This window comes from Euwallacea fornicatus, chromosome 10 (genome assembly GCF_040115645.1).
Source record: "Euwallacea fornicatus isolate EFF26 chromosome 10, ASM4011564v1, whole genome shotgun sequence".
NCBI classification, from domain to species: Eukaryota; Metazoa; Arthropoda; class Insecta; order Coleoptera; family Curculionidae; genus Euwallacea; species Euwallacea fornicatus.
In genome coordinates, this window is record NC_089550.1 from 3,282,891 (window position 1) to 3,302,597 (window position 19,707).

General features: G+C 37.5%; 1 protein-coding gene across 2 annotated transcripts in view; it reads right to left on the reverse strand.

Moving 5' to 3' along the window:
• Positions 1–598: 598 nt before the first annotated feature.
• Positions 599–19,707, reverse strand: part of LOC136341377 (neural cell adhesion molecule 2-like) — a 100,953-nt gene continuing 81,844 nt past the window's right edge. For both annotated transcript variants that reach the window (XM_066286292.1, XM_066286293.1), the window contains 11 exons: positions 16,521–16,665; positions 15,515–15,645; positions 15,075–15,234; positions 10,494–10,663; positions 10,017–10,140; positions 7,211–7,374; positions 7,016–7,148; positions 4,077–4,206; positions 1,935–2,125; positions 865–1,004; positions 599–811 (listed from right to left, as the gene is read on the reverse strand). In XM_066286292.1, the coding sequence (XP_066142389.1) occupies positions 671–811; positions 865–1,004; positions 1,935–2,125; positions 4,077–4,206; positions 7,016–7,148; positions 7,211–7,374; positions 10,017–10,140; positions 10,494–10,663; positions 15,075–15,234; positions 15,515–15,645; positions 16,521–16,665 (1,629 nt within the window). In that variant the 3' untranslated portion in view covers positions 599–670. The remainder of the gene's footprint in view (positions 812–864; positions 1,005–1,934; positions 2,126–4,076; positions 4,207–7,015; positions 7,149–7,210; positions 7,375–10,016; positions 10,141–10,493; positions 10,664–15,074; positions 15,235–15,514; positions 15,646–16,520; positions 16,666–19,707) is intronic.

Genomic DNA, 19,707 nt, shown 5'->3' on the forward strand with positions numbered 1-19,707 from the left:
ATGCTGAAGACATTTTCGTGTTATGAAGTATTCCAAGGGGAAAACCTCGTAAATTTCAGTTTACGATGGAATTAAAACTATCTTAACCCTTCTATTCCCGTGTGGCGTGTTCAAAAATGAGTTTCACTCCATAAAACTGCTGCGGAATAACTTCCTCAACGTCTAATAACTTCTGGGCGATGCGAAGGGGAGCAGATGACGTGTTGTTCCATTTCGATTTGTAGAGGGACAAATTAAATTCCCAAATTTTAATTTCATCATCGGTGGAAATTAAAAACCGACGATACGATGGTGGCACAAAAGCGAGTGTACGTAAATCAAAGTTTGTCAAATAAAACGAGTTTGGGAAGTCGCAATTTGCCTCATATTTATTTTCAGCTTTTATACAAATCCGAGCCAAAAACGAAATTTAAACCAAATACAACTCTGAAGTACAGTTTTAAAGTTATTATTTGTTTTGTAAATTCGCTCATCAATATTTATGCTTCCGCCCTAAAAGCGGATGCTATTTATGCCAGCGCGGACGTTGTAAAGAATGGTTGAAAAGTTGTCTCGTCTAGTTTCGAATGCGGTTTATTCGAGGGGAACTCACTTTCAGTCAGTTTTTTATTCTTTTATTTTAAATACATTAATATATTACAATGATAAAAACAATGACAATATAATGATCTTATATGCAACTCTCCTGTATCCGATTCGAAGTGGTGACCACCTCGGGCCCCCTGTATTTGTGCGTGAGCGTTTGGGACCCCGTCATCAAAGAGGGGTTGCTGGAGTTCGTTCGATTTGGCCTCTGAAGGCTTCGATACACCTTGAGAAATGGTCCATAAAAAATCAACTCGAGGTAACAAATAATAAACTCACAGTTTGATTAGGGAGGAGACTATCTTTGGCAACATGTTTGAAGGCGTACCCCTCGCCCTCATCTTCTGGATCGTCCTCATCTCGACAGCCTGGAGGCTCGTACTCGTATACTTTCATAAAACCATGAAGAGGACGTCTTTCTGTAAGACGAGTAATTTCGTCATAACCCAAACTCATCAGAATCAAATTAACTCGTGGAAAAGAGGAGGAAAAGATAGAAGACTAAATATTTTTCGACTGTCTTCAGAACTCGTAAAGTAAAAAAAAATTGTAATAAAAGAAAATAACGCTTGAAATTTCATAATCTTGCCACATCTTTAAGTTCGTTCTGTAGGTATATTATCAATGGGACGGCTTCTAAAGAAGATCGGGCTCAGATCTTAATCCTTAAATTAAATATTTATCACAGACAATAGGTTTCCTTAAGCCACGATACGGTGACGAAGTCTTTCAAACCCAGGTTAATTATTGAGGTTATCACAACAAACTGAGAGCGTTGTCTATTGATGAAAGTAGTGCATTGTTTTAGCTTTGGATTTACCCATTACCTAGTATAAAATTAATTTCTGGCATATCTGTATCTTGCCAAACTCGACTGTAAAGAATTAGGGTATTAATGAACTAGCATATAATGAAGGTTATCATTCCCTATGGAGAAGCTTACGGCATGAGTAAAGTATTATTTTCAGAAATATATTCTTATGCCAAACTTACTCAGCGCGAACAAATCAACTTTGAACAGATACAAAGTGTCCCGAAAAATGTGGATAAAACTATGTAACAAATTTCTCACGTGAAGTTCGGCCGATTCAGCTCAATGCTCTAAAAGGGCTAGAGGCATAAAATAATCCCCGAATTTCGATAATGTTAATTTAACTAACGTTTGATTTGTAACAGAGTTCTGAAAGCTCTTTCTTCAAGGATCAAGATCCGAGATTAATAATTTTTGGTAAAAATCGTAGACTACTTGAAGTTTGATAAAAATGAAACTTTTCATTTCATAGGTACCAGCTCTTAAAGTTGATGAAAAATTTTGCTGGATCTCTCGTTTCCCTAAGCAATTTACTTACCATACTGATTGCGGATTATATCAGGATCAGTGGCTTCCACAGTGTTACCATTCCTCACCGCCTCTGCAGTTATGGTATGCTCAACCGAGCTAGTGGAAGACCGAACTCCCGTAATCGACCCATCCACAATGAGGTCGTCTGCATTGATCACGGCTTCCATGGGTACATGTTTGGTACTGCTGGCATCAGCCCTGAAATTCCGTTTTATCTCATGTGAACCGTAAAATAAACGTCTCATATAAAGCGAGAGCAGACCATCCGGAAAGCTTTTATTTTAGAGGCAATCGCAAATTTATTCATACAATGTAAGAGCCGTAACAGAAAACGGGGCGAGTCGTTAGACCATTCGGAAGCAATTTTATGTAATGCTTAAACTGGAAATTTGAAATAAACTCAAGTAAACAGCACTCAGGTTACCGGGAGAGACCGAGCAAAAACGGCGAAATCTCCTATTGCAGCAGGGAACGTCCATTTTAGCTTTTTGAATGTTTTATCAGATTCGGGGCTGTATTGAACGAGCCCCATGATGTCAGCTTAAAGGTGTGCCCAACCTTTTTTGAAGTTTATTCGTGCTGCAATTGCAAAGGGAGAGATATGCTTGCAGATAAACGGGCAGTTGGTTCCAAAAATGGTGTAGAGTCAGGTATAAAGGCACATGTTAAGTCATGGTTTAGTGAAGGTAGTGGAAAAATTGTATTAAATTCTTATGACGAGAAAGCATATAAGATGGTCCTTAAAATTGATTTTTCTCTTAAATTATAGCTAATTTAGTCAGTTCTTTGACAATATCAATAACCAAACATGACAATCAATTACTTATCATCATGATTACACTCTGTTTCTGATCCATTCGTTTTTGAAACAGTCAAAAGAGGCAAACTATTTCTACTTTAAAAATGTGCGTTGGTGATAAAATCTCGTCGTAGAATTTATTAAAATTCTTCTTCTTATAAAAAGAAGTTTCTAAGTTATTCGCATTTGAAGCCATCAAATGAGACAATTTTTATAAAAATAGCTCTCACGTCTTCAAAATGATAATCTAAATTCGATTTCTTCATTACAACTTTACCAAGACGTTCGGAAAACCGTAGTTTCACAATATTTCTTCTTGCCGTCATCTACAAGACCCAGTTCCTTTCTAGTTTACCATTTCTTTGCGTCGACTCTCACAAATGTTACACTTTCAGAAAGAGAAAATTCTCGAACGAAGTTAGTTTATTTCCGAACGATTGTAGTAGGATAAAATACTTTTATTCTACTATTACTTATAGGATTTTGTCCTTATCTACTTGTCCATCTTCGCCTTTGATAGTCGCTGAAATTTCTCCCTCTAGTGATATTCCCCTCAGAAGAGGTTTTCGTGATAATCCTTCTTTACTTTATCTATCTCGCACTTATTGGATTTCACTTTGGTCAAAGAAAAATTCTGGAAATCACGAAGTCGCTCATATTTTATTTTCTAATATAATAACGTTCATTTTCTTGATATTTTCCTATCATCAAATAAGCCCTGTCAAAATCTGCCTCATCCAATTTGGCACTATTGGAATAAAATTTCTCATAAAATGGCTCAAGTTGTACTTCTTCATGTAATGATTCCGCAACTAGCATATTTCTCCAATTAGTTTTATTAATACTTAAAATAGAAAGCTCAGAGTTTTTCTGCCTTATCCATTGCTTTATACCATTTTAGCACTTAACCACTTAACCAGTACGCTGAAAAAGGGCAAATTCTCGATTCTCGTTGGAAAAGCGCGTGAATTTCTCTTTGTGGTAATGTTACCTATAATATAAGGTTTTCCCGATATTTTGTATTTTTATTACCTACCTACTCTCTGCTTTATCCATTTTTGCACTTATGGGGTCACATTTTTTACTAAAACAAATACTCAAAATGAGGCAGGAATTAACTCAAATTTCACTTTCTATTGAATTGAAATTTTTCGTCATTATCATCTGCAAGATTCAGTTCTTCTACTTAATTAGATATTTCGAATTTTTGAAAATCTCCTTAACTGAATTTCTACAAAGATGACCTTCATACGAACGCTCTTTCGTTCCTATTTTCTCCTATTTCATAGTATGTAGCATTTTTTGTTTTCATTAAGAATTAAAAACGAAACACCTTAAATTTTATTTTACCTATGACAAGGTCTGGAATAATGTTTCCTGCAAAGAGCCGCCAGCACAAAACATACTCCAGTTGCCAGAATGGCTGCAGTCCCTAATAGTCCCATAATGAGGGGGCTGATTGGCATACTGGCAGTGGAACCTGAAACAACGACGATATTGGAAATGAAATTATGAAACGTTCTCAGATTCCATTAAGTGAAATACTACACTCGTGTAAAGTTCATTTTGCTAGAGAAAACTGGCAGTAAACGAAGCTTACGAACACGAAAACTGAGAAGTCATTATAGTCTAATTCTCTCTGCAATCTAAAAATAAGCTGTATCCAGCATGGAAAAACGTGTTGTTCGCGTGTGTCTTGCAACGTGACTTGCCAAAGCACTCGTAACAATCAACGGAATAACCTCATTCTTTTTGCGCCTTTGAATAATGCACATTCGTCCTTAACTGGAACGCGAACGGTTCTAGTTTTACGAGCGACACTCGAGAAAACGTATTTTCAAGATTTTTATCTGCCGCCATTCCAGACAAACACTTAAACTTATATGTGATACAATCAAACATGTCTTCAGAGAGAATCTTGGTATTGTCTCTAAATTAATCTGGAGGAATAAGGACTTTCTCTACAGGCATTTTGCGGGCTCGAGCCCAAGTTTTTTGTCTAGTAATTTATGAGTCTCTGTCTCCCTTCAAAGGGGAAACATTCCGTCTTCGTTTGGACCCAATTTCGTTCTCGATAACGCTTTTATTTTTTTAATTGTGTTGCTAGAGCCGGCCAATTGCTTCCTACGAGGGGTAATTTACTTTCTGGCACGCATATTAGTGTTCAATAAAGCCAATTTCCATAATTGCTATTCAAATCGACAAGTAATTGTCACGTCAGCCTCAACGAGGCCGTAATTTAAAGCGAGGTCAATATGTGTTTTAATGTTAGACTTGAGTAACGCGAGTGCCAAGAAAAGGCTTTAGTAAGTTTTTCAACACAACGAAAATAGAGTTTTCGAAACGATTTAGAAAATTCCAATCCTTCATCGCTCTGAACGTTCCTCTGTTGCTCTTTAAATTGTGAAATGAGGAATTTGATTGCTGGCTAAAACATTCACCTTTTTTTTTCATCCTTAAGTGCCGATTTTTGTTGTTACTTATCGTTTGACAAGGCTCTCAGCAGGCCCTTGTTATTGAGCTCGTTTCTGCTACCCTTCCCGGATGTCGGCACAATGTTATTCTAACCTTTCCCATATTGATTCGGACCGAAGTAAACAAAAGGAAAATCATATTGGAAGGTCTCTTACTAAAACATCAGACCGGTCAGCACGTTTTCATTTCTTTGAAGGTTTAATTCTCGCAAACACAATCCTTGCCACATTTGAATGGGTAGACCCCGGAAAAACTGCCCCAATAATAGAAGATTCACACACGGCTATGCTTGATACGCCATGCTGTCGCAATCTTGACGACGGTCAGGATTTTTGGTCCCCCCATATTCGGCCCCAACCTAAATGTCAGTTGACAACTTTGCTCGTCGTAAGTGACCATTTCATTCTCGTTTCTATTGGTGCAATTTTTCATACCAAAGTGTTCACGACGTCAAGCGTGGACCCTAATTAATACCTGAAAATTAAAACATTTGACGCTTTAAGTTTAATTCATTTAAATCAGTCCCTTTTAAATATGCAGGATGTCTCGAAAATGAATGCCAAAAATGGTATCATGAGATTATTTGGATCAAAATCTCAAGATTTGCCTCTAAAATTATTTGAAAGAAGAGTCTCGCTTAGATGCTGTTGATTGTCAAAGTTCGTGAATTTTTTTTTTTATATAGATTTACTAGAATGCTTTGATGGATTTTGTTGAAACCCATTGCGCATTAATTTCTTAGTACGGAGATTATTTTCATGTAACATTCAAGTCTATTAACAACGTGCAAGTAGTGAGTTCTTAGCCATCTTCGAACAAAGATCACCAGAATTTTTCATTAGGTAGTTGCATTGTATTAATTTTTTTCTGGCTATACATTAGCCCTTTTTTTCATTTTTCAATCTCTTGCAAATTTCTCTGTGATGTACGCTTGCGGAATTGTTTAAGTAAGCAGGCTTCAAACGCGAGCGTATGCTCAGCAAGAACACATGCGCAAGCGTAGTTAAACCTGTTCAAAGAAACTGCGACTAACCTTTTACCTAAAAATAACCTGGCAGGTGTGTCTTAGAAATTAATGAAAGTATCGCGTTCATTGCACGAGTTGACATAAGTTTAGATGCAACATTTGATTTTTCAGTTCTTTGTTTGGCACCAGTAATGTTGCGTGCATAATATGGCGTGCGTAATATCTAGGGCATAATATCACGTGCGTAATATTGCAAAACGCAGAACCTAAAGATGCAAAAGCGTTTTTTACGGCTGTTAGAATCTTGCTGCAAACGTTGTAAATTTAAAATTGATGTAGCATAACTCGCATGCTTCGTACTAATTCCGTTGATATGATGAAGTATTTAAAAGTCCGGAAAAAATCCGATTTCTTTCTTAGCGATAATGAATAATCAGAACTGAATTTTCATTAAGTATCTAATATTAGACACGTCCATACACAGATGTTGACATTAAATATTTACATAAACATGTGCGCATATTATTGATACTCCCGTTGAAAACAGCTGTCAAAAATAGCCCCAACACATGTAACTAATAGCGACAGAATGCAGGCCATTTGCCATGGAGCGCTGCAGGATCCCGACCGCAAACGTCCGGTGTACGTCCGCAACGTCCCGGATGAATTATGGACTGCCAAGGGCCCATTTGAACTCTCTTGCTGTCCCGTTCGCGTGCGTCGTGTACAATTACCATTAAGTACGATTTACACGTGGGTTTGTTATCCAGGAAATATGTTCCTCTAGATCTCGAGACGGGAATCGATCGGTGCAAGGAGTTCGAGGTGCTATCGCACGTTATCTTACCTTGCAACTTTGCAACTCCGAAAGTTACGGGATCAATCACTGTCGCATCGCTGCGGCCCTTTTTGTTCGCCGCGTACAACATGATCCGGTAACTGGTTCCTGGATCCAGACCGTCAGCCACAAAGACGGGCGTCTGGAACATTAGGCAAATGTTGTTTTTATCGCTCCGGATGTGCCAGCGAAAGGAACAGTTACCCTGTAGGTGGTTTTGTTGATTCGGGACTTCAAACTGGGAAGTTCAAGAACCTCCATTTCGAAGCTTTGGGTGAGGCCTCCATCGTAGCCTTCGATGCATTCGACTTGCAGTGCGTTATTTGTGTGGTTCAGAAGAGAGCAGTTTTGAAGGGGAGATGGACGACCTAGAAGATAATACCAGAAGTAAGCATCTATATCTACGTTCAAAATACTAAAAACCTGAACTCAGCTCGCCTCTTAACTTAATAGTTCTTGGCAAGAGTAGCGAGGCATTTGCGTCACTCAGTAAGCGTACCTAAGGGATCAACTAAACTTAAAACTTGATCACTCCTAAATGAAGGGAGCCACAAGGCACCTTTTTAGTACAAACAAACAACTATATATAATCTTAAAGCACTGCAAATATGCGGTCGATTAGGAACTCGATGTATTAACTCTGGCATTAGTTAACTATATGTGTCAGTGAAATACGTCTCTTCAAAGAATCAACCATGTTCAAAATTTGCAACTCCCAAGTAAGAGGATCTAGCAGGTCGTTTTGAGGTCGAGATCACTTGCATCCACTCTTAAAATGTCAAAAATATAAGTTCATTTCGCTGTCTAACTCTCAAGCTCTGACCAGGAGTGGACGCATATCCGTTACTTAATAACTATACAGGGAATCAACAAAGTGCTCTATGTGAGCAAATAGAACAAATATATATGTTGGAGATTTTTGAAGTGAGATATCCTTAAAATGCGGCGAAACATCCTAATAGCCTCAGGTAGATTTTTGCGTCGATTGATAAAAAGAGCAGCTGCACATGACTAGTTAAAACATGACACACAATCATCTATCGAGCAATTCCGCACAACAAAATAAACTTCTCATTGAAATTCCTAACGAATTTACTGATTCGAGTAGGATTAAGTGCGTAGGCCGTATTCACATTCAAATCGCGTAATCTTCAAATCCCAACCTTCCAGATTGGTGTTTCGATTAATAAAAACAGCAGTTTTATCCCTGAGAGCGTTTAATGGTGATCGATTACTTCATTTGTGGGCCGATTTCATGACCGTATCCTGCATTTTAAGCACCAGAGGGACTCGCTCGAACCGGCTTCGCTGGATAAATCTGGACATTCTTTGGCTTTAAAATATCTCGGGGCAGGCTTTAGCGGATTAAAAATATTTGCTTATATAAGATTGCCAGGCCGGGCTAATATTTAAGGCTCTCACAGAGATAATCTAGCGTTATGTGTTTGTTGTGCAGTAGCAGGATAACGAAACCATGGATTTTTTGCTTTATAAGAGACTTCGCAATTGCACGAGTTTGGCTGGGATTTGCAGAATTGGGAACATAAGACTATCAAATATCGCATTCTGGCAACGAGGTTACGAAATCCGGTTTGCCGAGGACAGCATCAGATGTATACAAATGTAGTCTCAGTGGATTTGCTCGGAAAACATAAACGCCAGATTCAGAGGAGGTCTTGAAACGACTTTTCGAATTAAATAACTCCTGTCCCTTATCGGTTTGATATGCATTCTGGCGTCTTTCTCAAATGGTGTGTGTTTTGCGATTTTATAATAAGGTTATCTGAATAGTTGACACTAAATTCGGTTTTTCGAGATGCAGGAAGAAGTCAGATCTTGCTATTTTTTTGTCATCTAATGGAAGAGTTTTCGCACGGCTTTATGCTTTTTTTGCCTTGTGGACGTGTTTGTTACGCAATTTCGTACCTTTGCATTAAGTGAATACAAAAAAAATTATGTTCATTTATTCGGAGAATATTCTGCGGAGATATGGTAACACACACGGACCAAACATTCATGGATATCTCAACGTGCCAACAATAGACTTAATTGCCCCAATTACCATTAAGACCGTCTTCCCTTTCACAGATGGCGCCAGCCAACAACAGCAAATTAAACGGGGAACATTATCACAAAGGGCGTGTCTCCTAAGGTCAATTGCAAATCCTTTATCGCAGTTTCTATAATCCTGAGTTATGTTGTGTAATGCAAACTGGGCCCAAACACTTGACCCTTTCCATGTCTTGTATGCTAAACTGCGGAAGCAGGATTATGCCTTAGAATACATTGCGGAGCAAAAGCCTTGTTAGCTATTTCAGCGTGTAAAATTTGCCTTTAAGAGAACACATTTCTCTAATCTGTGGAGCGATGGGGGGTGACAATTTTAAAATCTTTTTTATCAGGAGCTTTGAGAGGAAAAATTCTGCTGCACAAAGAGCTCCATTCCGGAACTAGCGGATGTCTTTGTGCTCCTGATTGGAAACAAAACGAGAATCGGAACAGGAGAATCATCGAGTAATTGAAGGAGTACTTAAGCAAATCCGGTTATGTAATTCGAGTCCCGACACGCAGCGGACACGAAAAGGGTCAAGCGTTGTTTGGCCATCGTGATAGGGTCCATGCTCGTTTTACACATTACTCAGGATTATAGGGAGCCTGATAAAGGATCTCAAACTGACCTGAAATGATGACCTAAGAGACACGCCCCCATCGTTATGACTTTAATTTGATCTTAAAAACAAAATTGAGTTTACATTGTAAACTGTGTAATAAACTGTTTTAAACATATACGTTTTCATAACTCGTATTTATAGGGACATTTCTATTTTGAAAATTATGCCTAGCGTGATTTGTTGCCATTACGCTCGATATACGACACTATAACGTACAGTCAAAAACGGCAACACTTGTGTAACAAATCGAGAAGAGTTATTATTTATGCTCAGCTACAGCACGAATGTTAATTTACAGGCTATTTCTATTTAGAGCTGGACATGTAGTGTAAACTTACCGGCTATGACCACTTGGAACACACATGGCTCTTTTTGTTTGCCTATTTCGTTTTCCCCGTAACAAAGCAGGGTACCGTAGTCCAGGTCTGTGTTGGGGGTGTAGTTCAAACGGGACGATGTCACCTGGAATTCCGTAATGTGTGTAAACTATTGTTAACTTCTTAGCAAAATGCGAATCGGAAAGCCCTTCCTGAACCTTCCGAGCAACCCCACAAAGGCCTTTAATTACAGTTTTGTCCGTAGTATTGTAAAGATTTTAAAATTTGGAAAATCTTATGAATTTCTGAAATTATGTAAAATTTATTAGAAAACCGTAGAAATTACTTAAGTTAATATGAAATTTTCGTGGAGTCACTTATAAAGAATTTATCTTTCTAAAGCGATAACGGTGAAGAATTCTCGAACAGAAACATCCTCTTCAAGTGGCAAACCGAAGTGACAAATTCACATTCGATCGAGACTCACCATATACTTACTTCGTTTGTGTACTTTTCGGTAGCCACGTCTGTCTGATCTCCACTGTTATTGAATGTCCAGTGGAAGGTCGCCACTGGTGGGTTGGCGTCCACTCTGCATCGCAACGTTACGGTCTCCTGCTTCAGTGCTCCGTATATTTCCTCGCGTTCCTGGGTGCACACGGGCGCGTCTGCAAACATGTAGGGCAATGAGGCCGATGCTTTTTAAATGCGAAAAGTTCAAATGAACCGATGTTGAATGGGAATTTTCGAACATTCCCATTCTCCCTTAAGAAACTAAGAGAAAAATGCCTTACGTATTTTCCCCAAAAATGCACGCGGAATGATAAAACGGCGCAGTCGAATGGATTCAAAGGAAGCACAGTACAGTCGTACATACACGCCTAAGCTTTCATCTTGTTAAGGCAGCTCGAAGTGGGATGAGACGAGACATTAGGCGGCCCGTAAACTTTCTCTCAAATAAGTAAATACGGTAACCCAATTTCAAGAATGGAATTTTGCACTTTGCCGGAAGCTTAAGTAATACGCCAATAGGGCCACAGGAATTTGCATCGTATTAAAGCTTTCTCCTTTCTCGTTGCGCGGTCGAGTTTCCTTTTGTTCTTTGAGATTTCCTGAGAATTGTTTTAGTTGGTTCTGCTAACTTGTTGAGAAAACGATCAGGTTTCATATGGATGCAGGGAGGGAATTTTGTAAAACATAATTTTTCCAGCATGCTGTGGAGACTCTAAATAAGCTGCCAAGAATTGCGTTATTTCATTTTTCTCTGCTGTATATGTCTCTATCAATACGTATGCTCTAGCGCACACATTGCTTGTCCAGTCCAAATATGAAATAATAATGAAATTTTCAATGTTTATGAAACTATAATATTTCGAGCCTTCGTTTTTCTGCACAGTGACAATTAACCATTCTTCCAGCAATAATGAAGAAAGTTCTTAAGATTACTTGCATTTTCCTTAAAAAAGAGGCATTTTCAGTTCAACGAATAAGGGGATTTCCTCAGTATCTACTTTAAAATTTATCAAAACTTTCTCCAAGAAAATCGATGAGTGATTGATTGCTTTGGAGTTTAGATCGATGAGTTTCACCTTTAAACCGTTCTTTCAAAGAACGAATATTCAGAAACTCTCATTGATCTTTTCAACTGCTCAACTCGACAACTGAAAAAAATAGGCGACAAATTTTAAAACATTATTTGTTTTTCGAAAATAAATACCGTCACTAGTGAGATAGTATAGAAAAATAGCCCTTAGCCGTTGGGCAATAACATTAGACCGAAGGGATAACTCCATACTTTTGATCGAGACCACAAGAAAACGATCTCAGCGTTACAGGAAAAGATGTGAAAATAAACTGTAAAAAGGCAAAGATTGATTTTTCAAACGTCTATCAATATTTTCCTGCAGCAAATCTTTTGGCGATTCATGCTTTTCTATACATTTTAAGTCAAAGTTTCATAAAAAACCGAGCATTGTTTTTAAATATATTTTCATTTTGAAGTAATCTAAAATCATATGATTAAAAATTTTCGTAAAATTATTTAAGTATTATAAAATTTGACTATTCGAAAACTCGTCACCTTCATCGCTTTAGTCATATGGGCAGCATCTTTACAGTATATAATATTTTGAAAACATTAGTTTTCATTAAGCTTTGCTACCACACACATTATCCCTAAATTTCGGTTTTGTCAGCTCAATAATAATCCGCCCGGCAAATTCCAAATTCCGTCATTTTCATTCAGCCGCCGCCACTTTTATTTAGTTTCGGCTATCAGCTATGCATGACCGAATTAATGAGACAGCTTCAAAGCAAAACTCACAAAAGGCCCGTAAAGATTTAATTTCGAACGGAACCTAAGCCCTAGGGCGGCATACGTACGCCGGCTAATGTGATTTGGCTCTTTTGTGTGCCACATACACACAGACCTCGAAAAGAGTTCGGTTTTCCAATCGGCGGGAAGGGGGACAAGTTGAAAATTAGCAAAATATTTGCGGCCTCATTTTAGTTCTTGGCTTGCAACTGCTTGACTTGTAACTGCTTGACTTGTTTAATAACTTATTAGTTTCGGCAATAAAATTGTTTCCGAGCTTGAAATGCCTACAGCTGTTGTCTCGTAAATAGTTTCTGCACGCACAACAGCCAAGCAGAGCTAATATTAAACGTTCTGCTTTGCAGAGCGCAAAAAATTGTAATTTTATAGCTCTGAGTACGTAAATACACATGTCGCAATAATTTCGAAATGAAACGAGACAACAATAAAAGGGAATTCATAAAGGGCGACCTAAAATTTAATTTGGGATTGTGGTCGGTCCCTACGGATTCACATACACAAGTCGCCGAGGCAATTTGGACGTTTTCTCCGGTTTCCAGATGGACTTAGCTTACGGAATTGTGTGGTCGTTTAGGGTTGATTTGTTTTTTAATTATTTCAACAGCAGCTGTGGGGAATTTAGGCTCTAAAGGGACCCAGATGTGGCATTTTTAGTTTTCTCAAAAAAGGAGGATATTAGTAAAACACTAATTACACCTTGTACATCGAGAATCTGCCCAATATATGCCCCAGAGGAAGCATAATGAAGAGATAATCGAAGTCCTAATGCGCATTGTTATCAGTGCATAAAGCGACGAATATTGAAAAATAATTGCTTGGGTATTTGGCTGTCCGCAGGAAAAAAGGAATGAGAAATAAAAAAATACGTGTCAAATATTATTTACCATGGACTTGCCGGATATTAAAAATTTTTATCACCTCTCAGAAATCAACGATGGCTTCCCGCAAACTGCATTTCAATCACCTAGACAAGGGTCATATTTAGACATTTTTTTGAGTCAATATTCTGTGTGATATGGATGTGTGTGTCACTCACTGTGTCAGATTTTAGAGTAATTGACATGACAACGTCGTTACTGTCGACACTCGAAAAGTTTCTCACAAGGTTGGAGTAAATCATGAAATTTATAAAGTACAGAAGACAAGGGATATCCAGTTTTGAAAAATTCTTTTTTTTCAGGATTTTACTCCAATTAACTATTCGCCACAGCTACTCTGTTAGGCAGTCTGGGTAACAGCCGTGGCACCCTACGTGGTCCTCATAATACCCCTGACCGAGGAGATATTGGAAAATATTTTCCTCCCACGTCATTTCTTGTTAAGTTCAGGTCTAGTAGTCATCGTCTAGTCTGAAACTAACGCCACCATGAGCTTTTTGGCGTTCTTTTAAGTGACTATTTTAAACCGAACAAAACGTTTCAAGTATGTCACTAAAATGCCTTAATACATTTCTCATCAGGAGGACCGAGGTATTTTTCACTTCTGACTAGGCTGAATGAAACAAACTATAGGCTGCGAATGGTTTTAGAGGTAAATAACATTTTTATCAATACCACACAGTCTCTGGTCACATACGATACGGCAAAGAGTTAAGGCGAAAACAAAAGCCGCGGTAATGAGCGCGCGAATTGTGGTAGGTGAACCTTTGCAGCTTTGACTTGAAACAGTAGCAACAATGGCAGCGACAACAACAATGACAACAACAGCGACAACAGCAGCAAAACGTCAATTGGCTAAATGTCTAATAAAGCCGCTCGATTGCTGGAAATGAAATTAAATGCCATATATTTCGGGGCAAAATGGTTTTGTCGAGGCCCGAACATCAGACAGGCGGAATTTTGTTGAGTTAAATAAAAACGTATTGTCCTATTATCAAGTACAAAACGTGAACGTAATTCCTATTTAGGGGGCGATATTTCACGTCACTCAGACGGGCGAAAGGCGAAAACGAATATGTTTAAAGAGACACGGCGAAATTTTCACCGGGTTAGGCGAAGCCATTTATTTTTGCCCCAGTGACGTAACATCTTATATGGACCACAAATCAACTTAGCTGAAAGGTGTGAATTTCAGTGGAGGAATGTCTTCAGCCGCTTTGGAGAGCAAAAAATTCTTGCCCTTCATCAGTCTCAGCGATGTGAACATATTTCATCCAACAAGGAGGCAGATACCATTTTTTGAAGCTTTAAAAAAATTATATGCATATTTCTTAACGTGGAAGGTATTGGAAATTGAAGTAGATCTTCGGAAGAAACAGAAAATTTCTCTTTTATCTCTTTTCTCTCATTAAATTATATATGACGTCTTTACCTTGAAAGTTTTCGCCACATTTCTTCGTTTTCTAAATTTGTTCGCTTTAGATTAAATTGAAAACATCAATAGACTCAGAGAGGAAGAAGCCCATGGACTTCCGAGACGTTCATTCGAATTGATGCGCTTTGAACTTTTTGAGAGGAGAGATGAAACTTTATTTAAAACAAGCTTTCAATAACGCGACGTAATGTCGGAAACGTTGCCATTGCAAAATCGATACAAAATGTGAACTAAACGATCGGACTGTGCAGGTTTGTTTTACGGATTATGCAGATTCGGCTTATTTCAATTTTTAATCCCGTGCATCGAGCTGGGCAGGTAAATTACCTGGGCGCTCTCTGAATATTTTTCATTTATACACAACATTAAATTTTTTAAAGCGATGAAGGAATGGAGTTCTAAATTGTTTTGTCTAACTTTTGATTACTCACATTTGACAATTAATTTTACAGGATTGCTTGTGCCCTTCCCCTCACTGTTGGTGGCCACACAGGTATAGTCCCCGGCGGTAGTTCTGACTACATTTTGAAGAACCAGGCTTTGATCGCTCAAAATCACCCCCAAGGAGACATTTTGAAAGATCTCCATTTTCTGCAAACAACGTGAAGAAAATCGATAGGTGACACCCAAGTTACAGATGTGCCCATTTCATTGCAGAGGCCTCTTCGGTTAAATTTCGAAATGGTCCTATAAAGAGCGATTACTTCCCCAGGCGTACTTTATTAAATTTCCAGGCAGACAATTTTAGAATAATGCGGACATTTATTATACAAAACCAAATTTAATTTTATTCAAAAAGCTGGAGAGGCACGAAAACAAGACAGGGAAGTTTCGCGAATAATATTTAAATTTGAGGAGTCTAAATACTTACATTGTGGAACCAGGAAAGTTTGTACGCCTTGGGATTGGCCCTAATGTTGCATTCAAAGTAAACATCGTCGCCCTCCTTGATGTCTCCGGGGTTGAGGGTCGAGCCCATTTTTAATGTTACGACGGGAACATCTGAAAAATAATGTTTTCATTGTATAAGAAGATCCCCCAGCTTACGCTCTAAAAAGAAAGATTTGTAATAATTTTATTTTTATGAAAGGAAAAAGGAATTCTTGGTTCTGCAGAAGCGACATTTGATAAATTGGTAGGCTTAATGGATCGTATGTTTTGCACCTTCTTGTATGGTTTAGATGATTTGCAGGGTGGTAATATGCGAGGCTCACCAGTAGGATTTCGCAAACTACCAGAGATTCAACGGTTAAATTATATTAAATATTAAAAGATTTTTTTTAAGATTAAAATATGAACGACTCTAGAAGTATTTAGAAAGTCTTCCATTCATTTTAATATAGAGCTTTTTAATTTAATAATTTTTTAAAACTCTTTTTAAAATAAAATGCATCGCTTTGCCTTATTCGAGCCGCAATCGTCTTATCACAGTGAGTTTTGAAGTAAAGCAAATGTCTCCTGAAATGCATCGAACAAATTTTGAATTACTCTGTATATCTTTACCTCCAAAAAATAAGTTTTTCATTAAGCTGTAGTAGGCTTACCCACAATACATTACATCAAATTACAGTCGTAAGTCTGAAAACGCTTTCAGAAACTTTTGATGAAGTTGGCGCCTGAAAGCCTTGAAAATTTCACCTTTCTAGCCACAAAGCCCCAAGGGTCGAGCAGCAGTAGCAGCTTCGTTGTTTTAATTTATTTACGTGCCCCGACGATCATCAATCATCTCATGTTGGATGTCTTATTACAGCTTTAAAATTGGCTCGTTGTTGGAGCGCATCAGAAACGGACCATTTTATAAAGGTCTCAGAGTCCGAGGGCGGAATTAATTCTCCATTTGTCAACTCAACAAACTTATTGCTCGCAATTGCACTTACAATGAACATTCAGCAACCATCTATCTTCCAAAGCGCTCTCTGGTATCGTCGGATTTTCTGCACGGCACGTTAAGTATTTGCCATCATCGTCGATCACAGGTACGAAGTTCAGGATGCTCAGACTTTGGTTGTTTTGCTCGGCGAACTGAAATAAACATTTGAGATAAAGAAATGCATACATACGTAAATGAGACCTTCAATTCCTTACAATCCTAAGCTGCTTTAAGCTGCAGAAAATTTGAAATAATTCTGAAAGTTTTCGAGCGACGCATCGTCAATATCTCAAAAACTGTATAAGCCATTAGCAAAAAATCGGAATACTGACAGATTAACATACACAATTTAATTGTATCTGCTGGAATGTTCCAGATAATTTTCACCACGCTTTCTTGGTATTGAGATTCATCCTTCTTTTCTCACATTATTCTCACAAATACAGCTCTTTCACAGGCTTTGTTCTCTCAAGCTTATAACCCTTTTCCGCAAGAAATTCGTTAAACTGTCTTCTAACAGACGCTCTGGAATTTTTTCTATTATCCGGAATGAGTTCTCCAATATTTCAGTTAGTAGTTTTTACCATTCTTACTCCAAATTGCGACATTTTGATTTTATTTTTACACAACATACAAAATTTCAAACTTGGATAATTAAATGTGTTCATATCAATTATTTGTATTTTGCTTAAAACAACATTATCATGATAATATTAAAATCAAACTGCTGGGATGCTGTTGGATGCAAATATTCCATTATTACCAGGATAACGAAAAAACACGATTAATGAAATTCTTTGACTAAATACAATACATTCTGAAAGTGCATATCAAAAATGGTTTCATGAGATTGTTTTTAAATTATAAATTTAGGTTTTGTTTAAAAAATTATTTAAAACGAGTGTCTCATTTGGACATTATTGGCTGTCGAATTCTTGAAAAAAGAAGATTCTTTTGCTCTATCTAGAGAGTGTTTCAATAGGTTTTAATAAAGTTCATTATGAATTTATTCATTAGTACAGGGATTATTTTTATATAACGTTCCGCAATGTGCAATTGGTAAGTTTTCAAACATCTTCGTACAAAAATGATCAGAACTTTTCACTGGGTAGCTGCACCGCATTGATTTTTTTCTGAAGATACAGTAGCTTTTTCTCCGACTTTTCTATCTCTAGGAAATTTTTCGTATGGTCAACATTTCAGGCCGAAGAAAATTATTTTATTTTCTTATACAGAACACCAATTTGCCATTACTTCGATAATTATCGATACTTGCCGATGTGAACCCTCATGTTCCTTCTAGTAAATGTCATAACCACTTATCAATTTCTTTCAGTTTCTTTCTACATATAGAACTTTTTATTTATAGAATTTTCTATATAAGAATATTTTTAATATTCGTTATTTTTCTAGAAAAACTAATTGTATCAGAATCTCCTTAGGGAAGCGACATGAAGAAACATTTAGTGTCTACTTGGCCATATAGAAGAAATATTTTTTTGATCATACGAACAATATACGATGAAAGTGCGTTTTGTAAGGAGTTTTTGTAAGAGTCCAGATTAAGCAGTTATTGCGATTTTTTGCAATGAACGTGCGGAAGAGTGGCTTTGCCACACCGACCTGTAATATATTGCTCAATGAACGATTGCGCTCTATGGACCTGTTTTTGGTCGTAGGGCTTCTTAGTAATAAAGCTCCAAACAAACTCAGATTTTTAGTCGGATTCCGGTAGGAAATGCGCCAACTTTTAACTGACAATAATAATACCATGAATCACGTTTCCGCTTAAGTTGTCACCGGATCGTCTCTGTCCAATTATTCTTTTATATCGATTCGGCAAAGACGTCACCTATAATTCTTCTTATGAAGATAAATACAAAGAATCGCAACATTCCCTGCTTTTCTCTGTGTGTATTTTTTGCGCAGCAATTTTTCTTGATAAAAAAGCTTCTGTACTGTCGTTTGTCTTTCCTGTGGTGTGTTGCACCATAAATCCCAAAAGCTTGATGTTAGAGCTCTTTTGCCCTTGTGAGAGACGTCTTGTGGCTACTTATGGAATTCGCGTTACACCATTGTAAACAAACACCAGTGCAGAGTTTTATGGAAGTTGTTTAAAGTTTCAACGTAATAAAACTAGGAATGTCTGTTTCGCTATTGCATTACCCTGGCGAGATGAAGAAAAATTGTTCTTCCCCAACTCAAACCAAACATTTTACGTTTGCAGCAATAACGAATGTAATAAGAAAAAAGTCATAAACTATTTATGAATTACGGCATTCTCGGATCGTAATTTTCGAGATGAAATATACTTTAGCAACAAAAAACAGGGATATGAAAGGGAATTAAAAGCATCTCGGCAGTAAATAAAAATAACAGCACATACATTATTCAGCATGATCACGGAACGTTTCTACTTCCTGTTTCGCTCTTGAAGACCCTCAATAGAGAGCGAATCAAAGAGTCATAAAAGAAATATGCAATATAAATTCAAACACAGATAAACATAAATGAAATTTCCAGACTGCTGGAAGTCGTTCTCTTGTTGCCATCTTCAACTTATAACAAGATTCCTATGCAAATTCAAGAACACTTGAGAAGTAACTTGACAACGACTGGGCGAGGTAAAGCTCGGAAAATACTTTAGGAGTTGAATGACATAAAAGGAGCTGCTCGTTTATGTGATTTCTGAAGAGTCTTAGTTAGAGCGACACTTTTGAGGTAGTTGTAAAATGTTTAACATTAACGAATAGTGATAGGAGTACAGGAAGGTAGTTTAAATGCATAGAATCTGGTAAAAGGTCTATAAACTGCATGCAACCCTTTTCAATAATATAACGCTATACTCAAATGTAAATGTTAAATTCTGGAAAAATAAAATACTGTCTCTTGCAATACTTGATGGGATCATCTGGTTCGCTTTCGATAAAACCCCTCATAAGATTTTCAAGATCTTATCGAGTGATTTCAATAGTCTTTTGAGGGTTCCAAAAGCATCTTGTGATAGCTTTTTCGTTATTGAGAAACTTCAGAACTCGTAAGTCTCTTAGATAGGCTTATGTGAGATGCGCCATAAAATAAAGTTTCATATAAAATACAAATACAGCCACGACGTGAATGTCACCGTTTGTAACATTCATTGTTCTGAAGCAGCAGTATTTAAGAATAACAAAAAAAGTGTTTAGAAGTTTCTG